The 14,459-nt window shown below is 33.6% G+C and overlaps 1 protein-coding gene across 3 annotated transcripts in view; it reads left to right on the top strand.

Moving 5' to 3' along the window:
- RMDN2 (regulator of microtubule dynamics 2) overlaps positions 1-14,459 on the top strand; it is a 67,151-nt gene that overhangs the window by 32,478 nt on the left and 20,214 nt on the right. For all 3 annotated transcript variants that reach the window (XM_041756662.1, XM_041756659.1, XM_041756660.1), the window contains exons 3-6: positions 3,172-3,346; positions 4,451-4,553; positions 8,288-8,348; positions 14,247-14,322. In XM_041756662.1, the coding sequence (XP_041612596.1) occupies positions 3,172-3,346; positions 4,451-4,553; positions 8,288-8,348; positions 14,247-14,322 (415 nt within the window). The remainder of the gene's footprint in view (positions 1-3,171; positions 3,347-4,450; positions 4,554-8,287; positions 8,349-14,246; positions 14,323-14,459) is intronic.

Below are 14,459 nucleotides of genomic sequence, written 5' to 3'. Positions count from 1 at the left end.
TTATCCTTTCATTTTCTTGGTGAAGAAAATTTCCTTTGAAGCACATTAGTTTTAAATTTTGTAAAATCTCTTTTGTCTATGTTTTCTTTTGTCACTTGTGCTAGATGATTGCCTAGTGCCTGGTCACAAATATTTGTTTCCTTCTAAGAGTTTTATAATTTTAGCTCTTACATTTAGGTTTTTGATACATTTTGAGTCAATACTTATATATGGTGTGGGGTAAAGTGTCAACTTCGTTCTTCTACATGTGGCTATCTATTTGTCCTAGTACCATTTGTTGAAAATAAAATTGTATACTCCACTATGTTGTCTTAATGCTTTTGTCAAAACAAATTGACCATAATCATAAAGATTTATTTCTGGACTCTTAATTTTTAATAGGCCCTTCCTTAATCTCTGTTCCATATGTCTATCATCCTTATGCCAGTACTGTCTTGACTATTGTGGCTTTCTAGTAAATTTTGAAACCTGGAAGTGTGAATTCTCTGAATTCTTCTTTTACAGCATTATTTTGGCTATATTGGGTCCCTTGGGTTTCCATATGGAATTTAGGATCAGCTTGTCAGCTTTGGGGGGAAAATATTGTCAGCTGAGATTTAATAGAAGTTACTTTGAATCTGTAGATGAATTTGGGGAATGCTGTCATCATAACAAAATCTTCTGGTTCATGAGCATTATATTTCTTTTCATGTACTTAGATCCTATTCTTTAATTTCAACAATTGTTTGATAGTTTACAGTATACGAGTCTTGCACATAGTTTGTTAAATTCAATCCTAAGAACTTTATCCATTTTTTTAAAAAAGGTTATTTATTTATTTGGGGGCAGGCAGAGGGAGAGAATCTCAAGCAGAATCCCCATTAAGTGCAGAACCCAATGTGGGGCTCAGTCTACCACCCATGAGATCATGAACTGAGCTGAAATCACGAGTCAGACACTCAACTGACTGAGCTACCCAGGTGCCCCAGAATTTTATTCTTTTTAATAATGTTGTAAGTGAAATTGTTTTCTTCATTTCATTTTTGGATTGTTCATTGCTAGATGTATAGGAATACAATTGACTTTTATAAGTTGATCTTGTATTTTGCAACCTGTTGAACTTGTTATTAGTTCTGATAACTTTTTATGGATTCATTAGGATTCTATATGAACAAGATGATATCATCTGTGATTAGAGATTACTTCTTTTCAATGTGAGCACCTTTTATTTCTGAACAAATTGATTGGTTTTTTTTCTTGAACAGTTTTAGCCAATTACATTTTTCTAGATGATTGCCTTTCATTTCAAAGTTTAAATTTATTAGCATAAAATTGTTCATGGTAGTCTGCTATGTAAATCCATGCTCTATTTGTAGTAACAATGGTTCTTTGTTTCATTCCTGATGGTGTTTATAATGACTTCTGCTTTTTTTCTTTTTTTTTTTTACATTCTCTTACATGTGAGGTGTATTTTTTAAAATTCTTTTAAAACTTTATGAAATACAGAGTACATGTGGAAAAGCATGCAAACAACAAGTACACAGGTAGAATTTCAAACTGAATACAATCGTAAAGTCAGAATCCATATTTAGAGACAGAATATTATCAGTACCTCACATATTCCCAACATTCTTTCATTCAGTCACTCCCTGGCACCAACGGTATAATCCACCTTGATTTCTAAATGCATACATTAGTTAAAATTATGTTTCTACTTAATATAAATAACACACTACATACTTATTTGTGTTTAGCATCTTTCAGTTGACATTATCTTGTGATATTCATCTATTTTGTTGTGTGTGGTTGTAGTCCATTTATTCTCACTACAGATGCTCTTCCATTGTGTTACTTTACCACAATATATAAGCTTCCTATTCCTAACAGGCATTTGGTACTTTCCAGTTATGGACTATTATGATTGGATAAACATATGTACACATTTCTTCCCTCACCTGAAGGTAACTATTATCCTGAATGTATAATCTATATTGTTTGTTGCTTCCTTTTTTAATATACCATTTTATTGCATGTATATGTATATGTCTTAAGATGCACATTTAATTTTGATTTTTTTTGAAAGGGGATTGTGTTGTGTATAGTTTTAAGAGCTTATTTTTCCACTTAATAATAAATTTGTTAATATTCCTCCATATTTTGCACATCAGTGTATTTCTTTCATTTTGATTTTTGTGTAGTATTCATCCACTCTTTGATGGGCATATAGGTTGTTTCCTGGTGTTTGCTATTTGAAAATACTACTGTCTCTATTATACATACCTTTTTTTTTTTTCACATCTGCAAGAGACTAGGTTACTCGGTCCTAGGGTATGTGAAAGTTCAATATTAGAAGATAACTACAAAGTGCTTTCTCAACTGGCTTCACCAGTTTGCATTCAAATCAGATCCTGTGGATTGACAGTCCCCAGCATTTGCTATTGTCAGACTTTTTACATTTTGTCAATATTTCTTTGTGGTCTTTATTTGTATTTCTCTAATTGCTAGTGAACATTGAACATCTTCTCTTATGCTTATTAACTGTATGTATTTTCTCATTTGGGAAACCAATATATTTATATCTCTCAAGCATATTTCTGTTGAGTTCACTGTGTTTTTATCATCTAATTTTAGGAAAGAATTTATGTGTTCTTTGTATCAATGTTCTCTAGTTGTGTGTGTTTCAAAACATCTATTCCTGGTTTTCAATTTGTGTTCTTATATTTTTGAGAGTGTCTTTTGATTAGCAGCAGTTTTTCATTTTAATATAGCCAAACTTCTTAATCATTCATAATTAATAATCTTTTATAGTTAATGTTTTCATATATTGGTTAAGAAAATTTTTTTACTCCAAAGACTAAGGTATTCACCTATAGTTTCTATATAGGGTTTAGAAAATTTTAACACTTAATTCCTTCCACAGTTATTTTTATATTATATGGTAGAGATTCAATTTCATTGTTTCCCATAGGAATTTTTTTTTCAGGCCCATTCCCTTACTTTTCCAGTGATATGACATGCCAACTCCATCATACACATTTCCATATATGTTTGGATCTGCCTCTGGCCTCTTTTATTTCATCAGTCACTCATCTGTTCTTATACTCATAGATATTGGCTTATATTTTAAAAGAATTACTCTGGTTATTATATAACTTTCAAGAGATTTGATCATTATTATTTCTGCAATTTTAGGTATATTACAGCTAATACTGACACAGAAGAACAGAGTTTTCCAGTCTCTAAGGCATTTAATACACACATAGAGGAATTAAATTTAGATGTCCTTCTTCAAAAGGCTGATAATTTACGTATGAATGAATGTGGCAAGATGGAGAGTTTTGAACTACTTTGTGATCACAAAGAAAAGGTAAGAGATATGAGACAATAATGTTTATATAGTTTTAATTTTTAATCTGCTATCCCATTCATGTTATGACTGTTAACAACTGTGTTACAGTTTACACAAGCTAAATAGTTGATGCAAAATATTTCTATAATCTGACTGAAATCTTTAAAAAGTAAATTATAGGAATTTATTAGGCCCTAAGATCATGAAAATAAGAACCAGATGTATGATTATACACATCTATCTTTATTTGATTCTTATTAATTTGCCGTATTTAATACATAGTTTATAACATAAAGAGTAAGACCTACTGCTTCTGTTGGGACAGGAAAAGCTACATATTAAATTTTCTGCCCTAAAAAAAAAACAAACAAAAAAAGTAAATTTTCTGCCTTATAGTTATAGTGTAACTAATAAGCCATCAGTATTTCAGTGTATTTCTACTAATGATCATTTTTTAGCATTTAATGTTGGGCTGAATTGGGAAAGCCCATCCCTCCCACTACTACCACCAAAAAGAAAGAGAGTGAGAGAGAGAAGGAGGAAAGGAAGGAAAGAAAGAAGGAAGGAAGGAAGGAAGGAAGGAAGGAAGGAAGGAAGGAAGGTAGTTAGTTCTCAGTATCCCACTGAGCAATGAATCTTTCCTTCCTATGAGCAATTTAAGTCTTAAACCCTTTGCGTGAGGATTTAGCAATTCTAAATACAAAGATTATGATTATAGGTAATTTAGGTTAGAAATGTGACTGCTCTTTTGACTATATGTGATCTATAATGCTCACTGGGGCATTATATTGAAGGTAGTAATTTAGAAAGGAAAATAAGAAGAGACTACAACCCAGGAAAAACTTAAAGATTCTGGCACCTATCAATTCTCTTCTGTGTTGTAGAGCTAGTATCTGGATAACATTCATTAGTTTTAAGATCCAAATGTAACTCTATATTAAATCATATTTTGTAGTCATGAATATTTGAATTTAAAATGTTATATGCACATGAGTAGATACAGTCATCTATAAATTCCAGTTCACCAGCCTAAATTTTTTAGAAGTTGTACTGCAAAACATTCATATAGCCTGGCCAAGTTACTGAGTTAATCTAATATACGGTTCTATCTTTTCTTTTCAGTTTAGAGATGAAATAGAGTTTACTTGGCGATTAACTCGTGCTTATGGAGACATGTATGAGCTATCTACTAATGCACAAGAAAAAAAACATTTTGCCAATATTGGTAAGTATTTTGTAAAGATTGATTATCCTCAAATGACAATCATTATCTATAATAACCTATTAATGAATTTTAATTAAATTTAAATTATCTTAGCTAAAACCAATATGTTTTATCTATTTTAATATATCCTAGTACTGAAAAATATACAAAGCCTAAGGACAGAAAGGTTTTTTTTAGGACTAAGATATATATATATATTCTTTTTTTAAAAAAATATTTATTTGAGAGGAAGAGACAGAGAGAGAGAACACACAGAGACAGAGGGAGAGGGAGCTGACTCCCCACTAAGCAGGGAGCCCAAGCAGGGCTTGATCCCAGGACGCTGGGACCATGACCTGAGCCAAAGGCAGATGCTTAAACAACTGAGCCACTCAGGCACCCCAGAAGTATATATTCTTTTTAAATGAGCATATTAGAATAGGCAACTGAAAAACTCAAATTTCAGATATTAAAGTTTATAAAATCACAGAAAGGCAAAACATTTAAGAGGTAATATATGAGGAGCAATAAGAGGCAGAGGATAGCTGTCTTCAGTGGAATTAAAATAACCCTCCTTGGGATGCCTGGGTGGCTCAGCGGTTGAGGGATGCCTGGGTGGCTCAGTGGTTGAACAGCTGTCTTCGGCCCAGGGCATGATCCCGGAGTCCTGGGATCGAGTCCCACATTAGGCTCCCTGCATGGAGCCTGTTTCTCCCTCTGCCTGTGTCTCTGCTTCTCTCTCTCTGTCGCTCATGAATAATAAAATATTTAAAAAAAAATAAAAATAACCCTCCTTGATTCCATAAGGTAGAACTTTATTTGCTGCAGAGAAATTACTCAGACTTCAGTGCTTTTTTTTTCTAAATTTATCTTGATAAAACAAAATTAGCCTTGAGTTGATCATCAGTTAAACTAAGGGATACAGTACATGGTATTTCATTATACTGTCCTTTATACTTTTTTGTGTATTTTTGAAATTCTCCATAGTAACAACAAAAGAAAAACACCCAGAACGTCAAATCTCTTATGCATATATATCTCACCTTGACTCTCACCTAATATCAAAACTCTTTCTTGCAAAAATCCCCTTAGCTGCCATTTCTCTGAGTTTTAGCAGAGTAATCTGACATCAAAACTTATTTAATTCTTCTTTTATTCCAAATTTTCCCCCTTTCCAAGCTTACTTTCTCTAAGGTAGCACAAGGAAGAAACAGCAAAACATGATGATACTACAGACTTCATTCCAATCTCATTCCCTGTCATTTTTATTTCCAAGAAGGAAGGTAGTATCTTCAAACTCCTTGTAATTATATTCCTTCTACTTGTAGATTTTCTTTTTTTGCACAAAGAGAAAAAACTGGCTTATGTTCGTATCTACTGAGAAAATCACAGTATCAGTATTAAGTTCTTTTTATTTCCCATAAGCACCTCTCCTACCCCAGGCATCAGGGCTCCTCCTGTGTGTGATAGGAGGTAGAAATGATAGCAAAATCACACGTTCTCAGACTCTGGATGAACTGATAGCTCTGTGAAGGGAGCAGTATTATAGAAGTAACCATACACTTAAAGAAGCGGATGGAAACCCACCATGAGTAAAAGAGAATGCAGGACGCTAAGAGTAATAACAGAAAGAATGTGATGGCAGGGGCCAGGAGTCTTTCCTGGGGAAGTAAGAGTTTCACATAGGTGATGTTACTTGGGATCTCTATTTTTAAATGGAATAGAAGTTTAATTGAGTTAATGTATGAGGTGATAAAAATGAAAAAAGAAATGAGCTGGAAGGAATCAAGGGACAAAATGGAGCATAGATTGGAATATGATATATTTTGAAGAGAGAAACATTTAAAATATCAAGAAAAAAGAGTGAAAGCCTCAAATGCATTTGTTCAGATATTGAAATATATTAAAAATATTTTTTGTACATTTAAGAAATATTTATGTGAAATTAGTGTGTCCAGGAACAATGTTAAAATGAGGAAGTGGAGGGAAAGAGAAGGGAGAGAGGAGGGAGGTGAATGTGATTAGGAGGATGCTATGCTAAGGAATTTACTAGATAGATCTGCATGGAGACAGCCCATCATACTTAAGGTTTCAGGTCGTAAGTTCTTGGGAAAGGTGATGACAGAGTGCACTGAGCTGAGACCAGTGTTAGAGACACTGGAACTCGGCGTGAGGGAGGACGAAGGGCTAAATGTTATTCCCCATAATAGCATATTTAAAATTGTTATACTAAGGGCAGATGCGATCACTGGGGAGTGCAGAATTCTTTCAGAGTCCTCAAGCTGGGGTGTAGCTGGGGTGCAGTGCATCTTTTGAAGTACTCTGATCATGATTTGTATTCCAAATAAGATATGAATATTATATCTAAAGGAATATTATTATAATTTCCAGAATTAAATAATCAAAACAAGCGCCTCAAATAGATCACAAGGTATAATTTTGTACAGAAAACAGCTTTCCTTTCAGACTTCAGCTGCAAAAATGAGACTGCCAAACCAGTCTATATACTACCCAGCTTCCTTTTATATTCTCAGGGTAGTGGACTCTCCTCTATGTTAGGCTTGTGGTAGTGCACTAAAAGCTATTTTTGTTCCTTTGGCAAAGCAGCTAAAATGTTGGTTATGTTTTTAATATTTATTTATTTTTTGTTTTTAATATTTAAATGTACATTTTAAACTATGTTTTCCAGTCATTTACTTAAAAGATACCCTTTTAATATATGTCTACAATGTAATATCAGTATTAAAACACTTCACTTTTTAATTTTTTCCAGTTTAGATAGATTTCTACACAGAATGGTTCTCTTAATGGATAGAGCTATAAAATACAGAGTGTACCACCTTAACAAATTAACAAATAATATGGTTTAGAATAAAAGATCTTTATTTATAAAGATTGTCTCAACCACTTATTTAGAAGAACATTTTTGCAGATCACTGGATGTTCTCTTCAAGGCAACAACAAAAAAATGGAACAAGGTAAAAGGAGATAGCATAAAACAAAGCAGCCCCTTTTTGAGAAGGATTTTCAGAATGTTCAGTTTTGTTGCAAGAATTTTGACTTTTCAGGAAAATGGACAAACCTCTATCCAAAGTAATTATGACATTATGAAAGTTATCCTAAAACTAAGTGAAATGATTTGGGAAGATTATTTATGTACAGAGCCTTTTCATTATTAATAGTGCATGATTAGGTAAGCACTTCTCTGGGAAATCTTCCCTTTAGATGGAGTTAGTCACTCTCTTCTCTGCCATGCTTTCTCTTTTTTCATCTTGCTTTTAGTTTTTGCATGTGTTTTATTTGCTTATATACCTACTTTCTACTAAAACGTGAACCTTGGAAGTCAAAAACTGTGTCTTAATTTGACTTTTTATTCCCAGAGTTTATATGGCACGTACAAAGCACGCGGTAGATGTTGGTTGGGTTAATTACAAAACAATCTCTTAAATTAATACTTTTAAATAATGACTGAATGACTTTTCTTGCACTTGGTTACATCACTTAGTCCAGTGAGCTTAAAACTTGAGCGTACAGCAGAATCTCTAGAGGCTAGTTAAAACAGATTGCTGAGACCAAACCTTGTTATGGAATGAGTCTCCCTTGGAACCCAAAATTTGCTTTTCTAACAAGTTCCCAGATGATGCTTCTGGTCTTGGGACCATATTTTGGGAGCCACTGACTTAATTCAATAATCCACCTCCTCCCCCACCAACTCACACGAAAGTACTAAACATAAGTACCATTTGTCTTTTCAGGAAAGACATTAGGAGAAAGAGCTATTACTAGAGCACCCACGAATGGACATTGTCACTTGTGGTAAGTACAAAGAACTTATCCAGTCTTTTAAATTCTCATAGGCCTCAACCTAAGTTACAATTGATTTTTAAGATATTATTGACCCATTTAACCTGTCTGTCACGTTCACTGAAATGTATATTTAATAGATAGCACAGTAACTATTCTTATTCTCATGTGTTTTGCAGTATGCATATTCTAAATATATCCAAAGTAAACTTTCATTGAAGATTTCATAAGTGAATCTAGCAAGCGCAGTGCCTTTGAACATGTTAAATTCAAGTTAAATATAATTTAACATCTTGTTTGAAAACAAATACTGAAGTGATGTCCTGTTTCTAAATGAAATATAGGAAGAATGCTTCAAAGAATAAAAGCACGTCACTCATTTCTCATACCTTAATGAGTCCATGTGTACAAATTCTATAGGTAAAAGAGAAGCCATTTTTAATATAAGAAATATAATAGAATATAAGAAAGCTCAAACAAAGGGAATTCATTTGGTAGGTGAAGATCCTTGGGGAAACAAATTTATTCTTGAATATGTTTTGTTTCGGATCCTTTTTATGTTTAGAATTATAAAACACAAATAAAAAGAATATATCATTTAAAATTAACATCCTGTGGTTGCGTTTTTACAACATCTTTTAGTTCCTTACAGCAATACAGGAACGTTAGGCGCTAGGAAGATAATGATAAGTTAATTTATGACCCTTCTCTCAGATCTAGGTTTCTGGAAATCCACCCCTTCTCAGGATTCTTGTTATTCTTCTGGAGCACTTTTAGGCACAGTCTCTCTCAGAATGGCTCCCATTCTGCTGGTCCACATTTGCCCCACAGGAAATTCATTTTCATTCCACCAGCTGACTCTGAAATGCAAACCCAATTTTCCCAAAGCAGACCAGTTTCTTTACTGTACCACCAGCAGGGGGAGCTCCACTCACACTCTTATCTGAAAGCTTTTCTGTTTAGGAGTCAAGTAACCTATTTTCTGTCCCCTAAGGGACACAAGCCAAAATAAAAACAGATCTTTTGATCTGCCCTCGTTTTGGCTTAATATGAGGCGCAAGCCTTCCTTCTGCCCCTCCCCTGAGAAGGTGGGAGGTGGAACCCACAGTCCCCTAACAATTTTATCTATAGGAATCCTTCTTTACCTTCTTCTTCTATAGCCTGGAGAAGGGTAAGGGGCTAAAGCCTGGCAAGACCTGTGGATCATTTCCTTAGCATATCATACAAGAGCATGCAAGAGCAACTTGCTGTAGGAATTGGAGCACCTAATAGAGTATTCTTCTATGCCCTTGGTGCTTCTACCACAACTTTAGGAAAAAGGTAGTTTTGTAGTTAACATCCTAGTACATATCTTTAAAATCATTTTCCCAGTATGTAACAGTCTTGGCTGTTATTTCTACAGCCAAATATACCTTCTCATCTACTTTGCACATTAGTATTAATAAATTAATATATGTATGCATTCAGGTACTTCTGTTGTTCTACTTTTAGTTGTAACTGCAATGAATTTGTACTGATCAAACCACACACTCCTCATCTCCTTTGATATTGGAGGTGTTTGGGAGCTGGTTGGTCAGATTTACATGCAGAAAGAATTCCCAATCCCTACTTTTAACTCTGAGCTGCTCCTCCTCACCCTCCCGCTGCATTGCTCTTCCTCTGTTGCTCTCTTCCTTCTCCCATACATACATCTGCATCCATGAAGAATCACATTTAAAATGTACAATTGATTTCAATCCTCAATCTGGGGGCATTTATCTGTGTAAACTTCAAATTTTCATAGAGGAACAATGTTAAGTCTTCTTTGGAGGCTTCACAAGTACCTTAAAATCCATTTTTTAAGAAGAAAGTATATGTAACTCTGCCCTACTAGGTAACCCAGTTGGCCTGCACTAATCTGGCTACTTTTCTTTTGTTCATCTTCTTTCACTTTTTGTTGTGAATGGATTTGCCTTGTTTATAACTATGTTATTTAACTCCAAGTTTAAATCTTATGGACACCCCCACACACACCCACACATACCCACACACACACAGAGTAATGATCAGTTGTGTTACACATGATTTCTTATTCAGTATCAGTTTTTAATTTAAAGAATATTAAAATTAATCAGTTGATAAAATTTAATAAATCCAAATGGCAATTTTATCTTTGTTCTTAGAATGTATTATATGTAATAAATATAAGAAATAATAAATAATTATTTATTAATACAATAATAAATACAAAAGTTCTCATTCATTTAAACAGTAGAGGTTTCGCATAATGAAAAAAAAGAGAAATTAAAACTGACTTTGAGGAGCCATGGTTAAAATTTAGGTTAACTGATTCCATAGTTAATTGTAAGAAAATATCATCAAAAAGTCTTTTTCAGTATTTAAGACATTTTCTCATTCATTCAGCATAAATGACAATCTATGGCCCTGGGCCAACTGCCTATTTTCATAAATAGTTTTATTGGTGCACAGCCACTCCCATGGATTTGTGCCCAGCAATGATTTTGAATAGTTGCAACCTTGACTATCTGACCTCAAAGCTGAAAATGTTTGCTACAAATTCTGTTGTTTTTGTTATACTCAGCCTCAAATACTTCCAGAATCAAAAGAGTAAAGTCACTGTGGATTTACAGTTTGTTAGCTGAATAGGCCTGACCTTAATTACAAATAATGTCTTACACATTTGTTGAGCTCTACCGTTCACAAATTATATCCATATGCCTTGCAGCACATGATTCACAGAACAACCTGTTTCCATTTTATAGATAAGGATGAGCAAGGTAGTATGCCTAGGGTGTGTGTGGTGAGGGTAGGGGATTCATGCTGAATAGTAAGCAAGAGTCACACAATAAATAGAAAAACAAAAACCAGGTTTTTTATTCTTAGATACTCAGTAATTCTTCTATTACATTATTTTTCTACTGCCTTCTCATAGTATAAATAATAAACTAATGGAGTTATTTTGGTAGTTGTGGAAACAGGAGTGTTGGTCATGTATTAAAGATATATTCAATATCAATGCAAAGAAAACACAGAATTTTTGTCAAAGCATGTATGATGAGAATGACCTCTAGATGGAGTTAATAGACCATATTGTGAAATAACATACTTTAGCGTTCCCATCCACTTGAGATGGTTTATGAAATAAAATTTTAAATTACGTTTTAAAAGATGAACAGCATAAAAGAACACACACACATGCACACACACACACAGAGACATAAGTGGAACTAATTGCCAGAAGAGAAGTGATGATCCTTTGAGAAAAACTGATTAGGTGAACTTTGAACTAGGGTATGTAGGAAGATAAATAATATTTTAAACTTTATTATTATTTCTTTTTATATTTTAAACTTTAAAGAAACAGACTTCAAGTGGTGCCTGGGTGGCTCAGTTAAACATCCAACTCTTGATCTTAGCTCAAAAAACATAAAAATAAAAAACAGACTTCAAAAAAATTATGAAAAGCATAAAACTGTATGACATTATTTACAAGGAAAATGTACATATTTCATATAATGGAATTCATAAGTCATAGGGTTTTTTTTCCTTTTTTTCCCTCAGAATAGCTTGAAGAGAGTGTGTGTGCTGAGAGAGCACTATATATACCTAGTGGTGTGCACTAAGTCGTTCTGATGCTAATGTTTGGGAAATAGATGATTGATCTCACCATTCTAGATTAGCAAACATAGATTCCTTTCTTTTGATTCCAGCACAAATATTTGGGTTGCTCCATAAGTCTCTGGAGGAGGAAGTTCAAAAAGATCCAACAAATTTTTCTAAAAATGTGGCGTGATTTGTTTTTTATTTCTTTGTCAGCATATAGAATAGGGCAAGTGAGCTAGTATATCTGGATTTAAACAAGGCATTAAGGTAAGTTTATGTCTAACATTCCTGTGGACAAGATGTAGAAATGTGGGCAAGTCTCTGGGTTACCCGTATAGAGAGGAGGGTTCAAGCCTCAGCTATTCAACAGAGTAACTGTTGGCAACATCTTTGTCAATCTGGAGGTGATTCTAGGGCTCCAGGTCTTCATTATAGACACTGGTATGTTGTGTAAAATTGTCAGTTGGTAAAGATATAACACATATGTTTATGAAAGTTGCAAGTAACATAAAATTAGGAGGAACAGAGTGTATGATAAATGACAATAGTAATTCCAAAGATCTTCACATGTGTGATTTAATAGGGATAAATGTGGAAGGAGGGATAGAGAGAAAAGCATCAAAATTTAAGTTAGGGAAAAATAGATGAAAATTTGAATAAAGCATGGAGTTTAGTTAATAATATATTAATATTGGTACATTGTAAAAATTAGGTATCAGTATTGTTTGATAGTATCAGTACACTTGTGATAAATGTACTCTAGTAATGTAAGATGAAAACAGTAGAGAAAACTGAATATGCGTATGTAGGAACCATCTGTGCCATCTTTGCAACTATTCTATAAATCTCAAGCTACTTTAAAATAAAAGCTTATTAAAAAAAAAAAGATGACCTAAGACTTTAAGTCTGAATAAGTCGGAAAATGATAATGCCCATAACAGAAATGGGGGAATGTGGGGATGTAGTTGTATGGAGTTTTGTTCTATTTTCTGGAACTCCCTAGGAGGAATGATAGAACAAAATGACAGCATGTCAAGAGAACACGGTGACCATAGCATTTCTACAAGGGAATTCACAAGTGTTTTCCAGTAATCCTTTCCTACATGCTCAATCTCTGATGGGTGTAGAGATGTGTGTGTAAAGTAGTCTGATCATAGAATTTGTGATATCTCCTACTCTAGTTATGTTCTCAGACCACTTTTGATAGGTTGATTTGGTCTTCACTCTTGTTTCTACTGTAGCAGTTTTGGTTAATTATATAGAAACTGAAAATTCAGAGGTCACACAAGTCAGCACTGAAAAGTGACTGTTTTATTGGTTGTCCTAAGTTGTGTGAATTATGTGATCTTTTGTGTTCAGGAATGGTCTTACTGTTTTAAATAAAATCGTTCACTTCATTTTTGTACTTGAAAGTTATGCTTATCCACAGAAATGATGAGATAAATACCCCAAATTACATCTTCCATTTCAGCTATGACAATGAAAGTAATAATTAATACTTACTCTTGAAATATTTAGGTAAATGAATATTTTTCCTCAGACAGAAACACTCTGAAATACTCTGGAGACTTGGCACAGACAGAAACATTCTGGATATAAAAATAACATATCCCCCGATTTTGGAGTGAGCAAATTGCTGAACAAATATTGCACAGAATGTATGTCAAAGAATTACTAATGTAACTTTTTGTATTCTCAGTGGAAAAAAAAAGTCAACAGTTCATGGGATGCCCTGTTCTAGTATGCAGTGCTAATAAGGCAGGATGAAAGGAATTGAAGGGAATTTTTCAGAAAAATGTGTTCTGAAGTCACCTTTGACTTTGTTTTAGTCATGATATTTATTTTCGTTTTCAAATGACATTAAGGGAGGCTGTGAAATTTTTATTTATTTTTTATTAAGGAGGAATAGGGATATGATGATGCAATATATTTTTCAATTTATTACTTGCGTGACTAGGCTTTTCAAGAGAGCCTCTTTGTGACTTTGATGTCAATATTGGTGTTAGCAGCAGCTCATATTTCTTGGAATTCACTCTGTGCCAGTTAGTACTCTAAGCAATTTTGTGTGTTTGAAGTGTTTTGCCCTCACAGCATACACGTGAGATGGATGGTGTCAGTATCCCCAGTTACAGATGAGGAAACTGGCCTCATGTAGTGTCAAGTATTTTTTATTTTTAGGACCCTTGCCTCTATATGAATACTTCTGTCAAGTGTTAATGAATGGTTTAGAGATATTTTTTTAAATGTTATATTTGGTGGTATTTGATTAAAAGTTCACACACTATCCACTGTCTTTATCCTTTTCAGGTATGCAGTTTTGTGTGGCTATGTATCTGAGTTTGAGGGCTTACAAAACAAAATCAACTATGGACATCGCTTCAAGGTATTTCTTAAAATTAAAAATATTTTAATATAGCTGTATGTTCCCCTTAAAGATATAAATCAAGTTATTCAACAATTTAATTTCAAGGAATTTATCTTTTTTATTTAAATGAAGTGACAGTCTTTACATAGTACTGT

The sequence above is a fragment of the Vulpes lagopus genome, chromosome 5, assembly GCF_018345385.1.
Source record: "Vulpes lagopus strain Blue_001 chromosome 5, ASM1834538v1, whole genome shotgun sequence".
NCBI classification, from domain to species: Eukaryota; Metazoa; Chordata; class Mammalia; order Carnivora; family Canidae; genus Vulpes; species Vulpes lagopus.
This window is presented reverse-complemented; position numbering and strand designations above follow the sequence as displayed.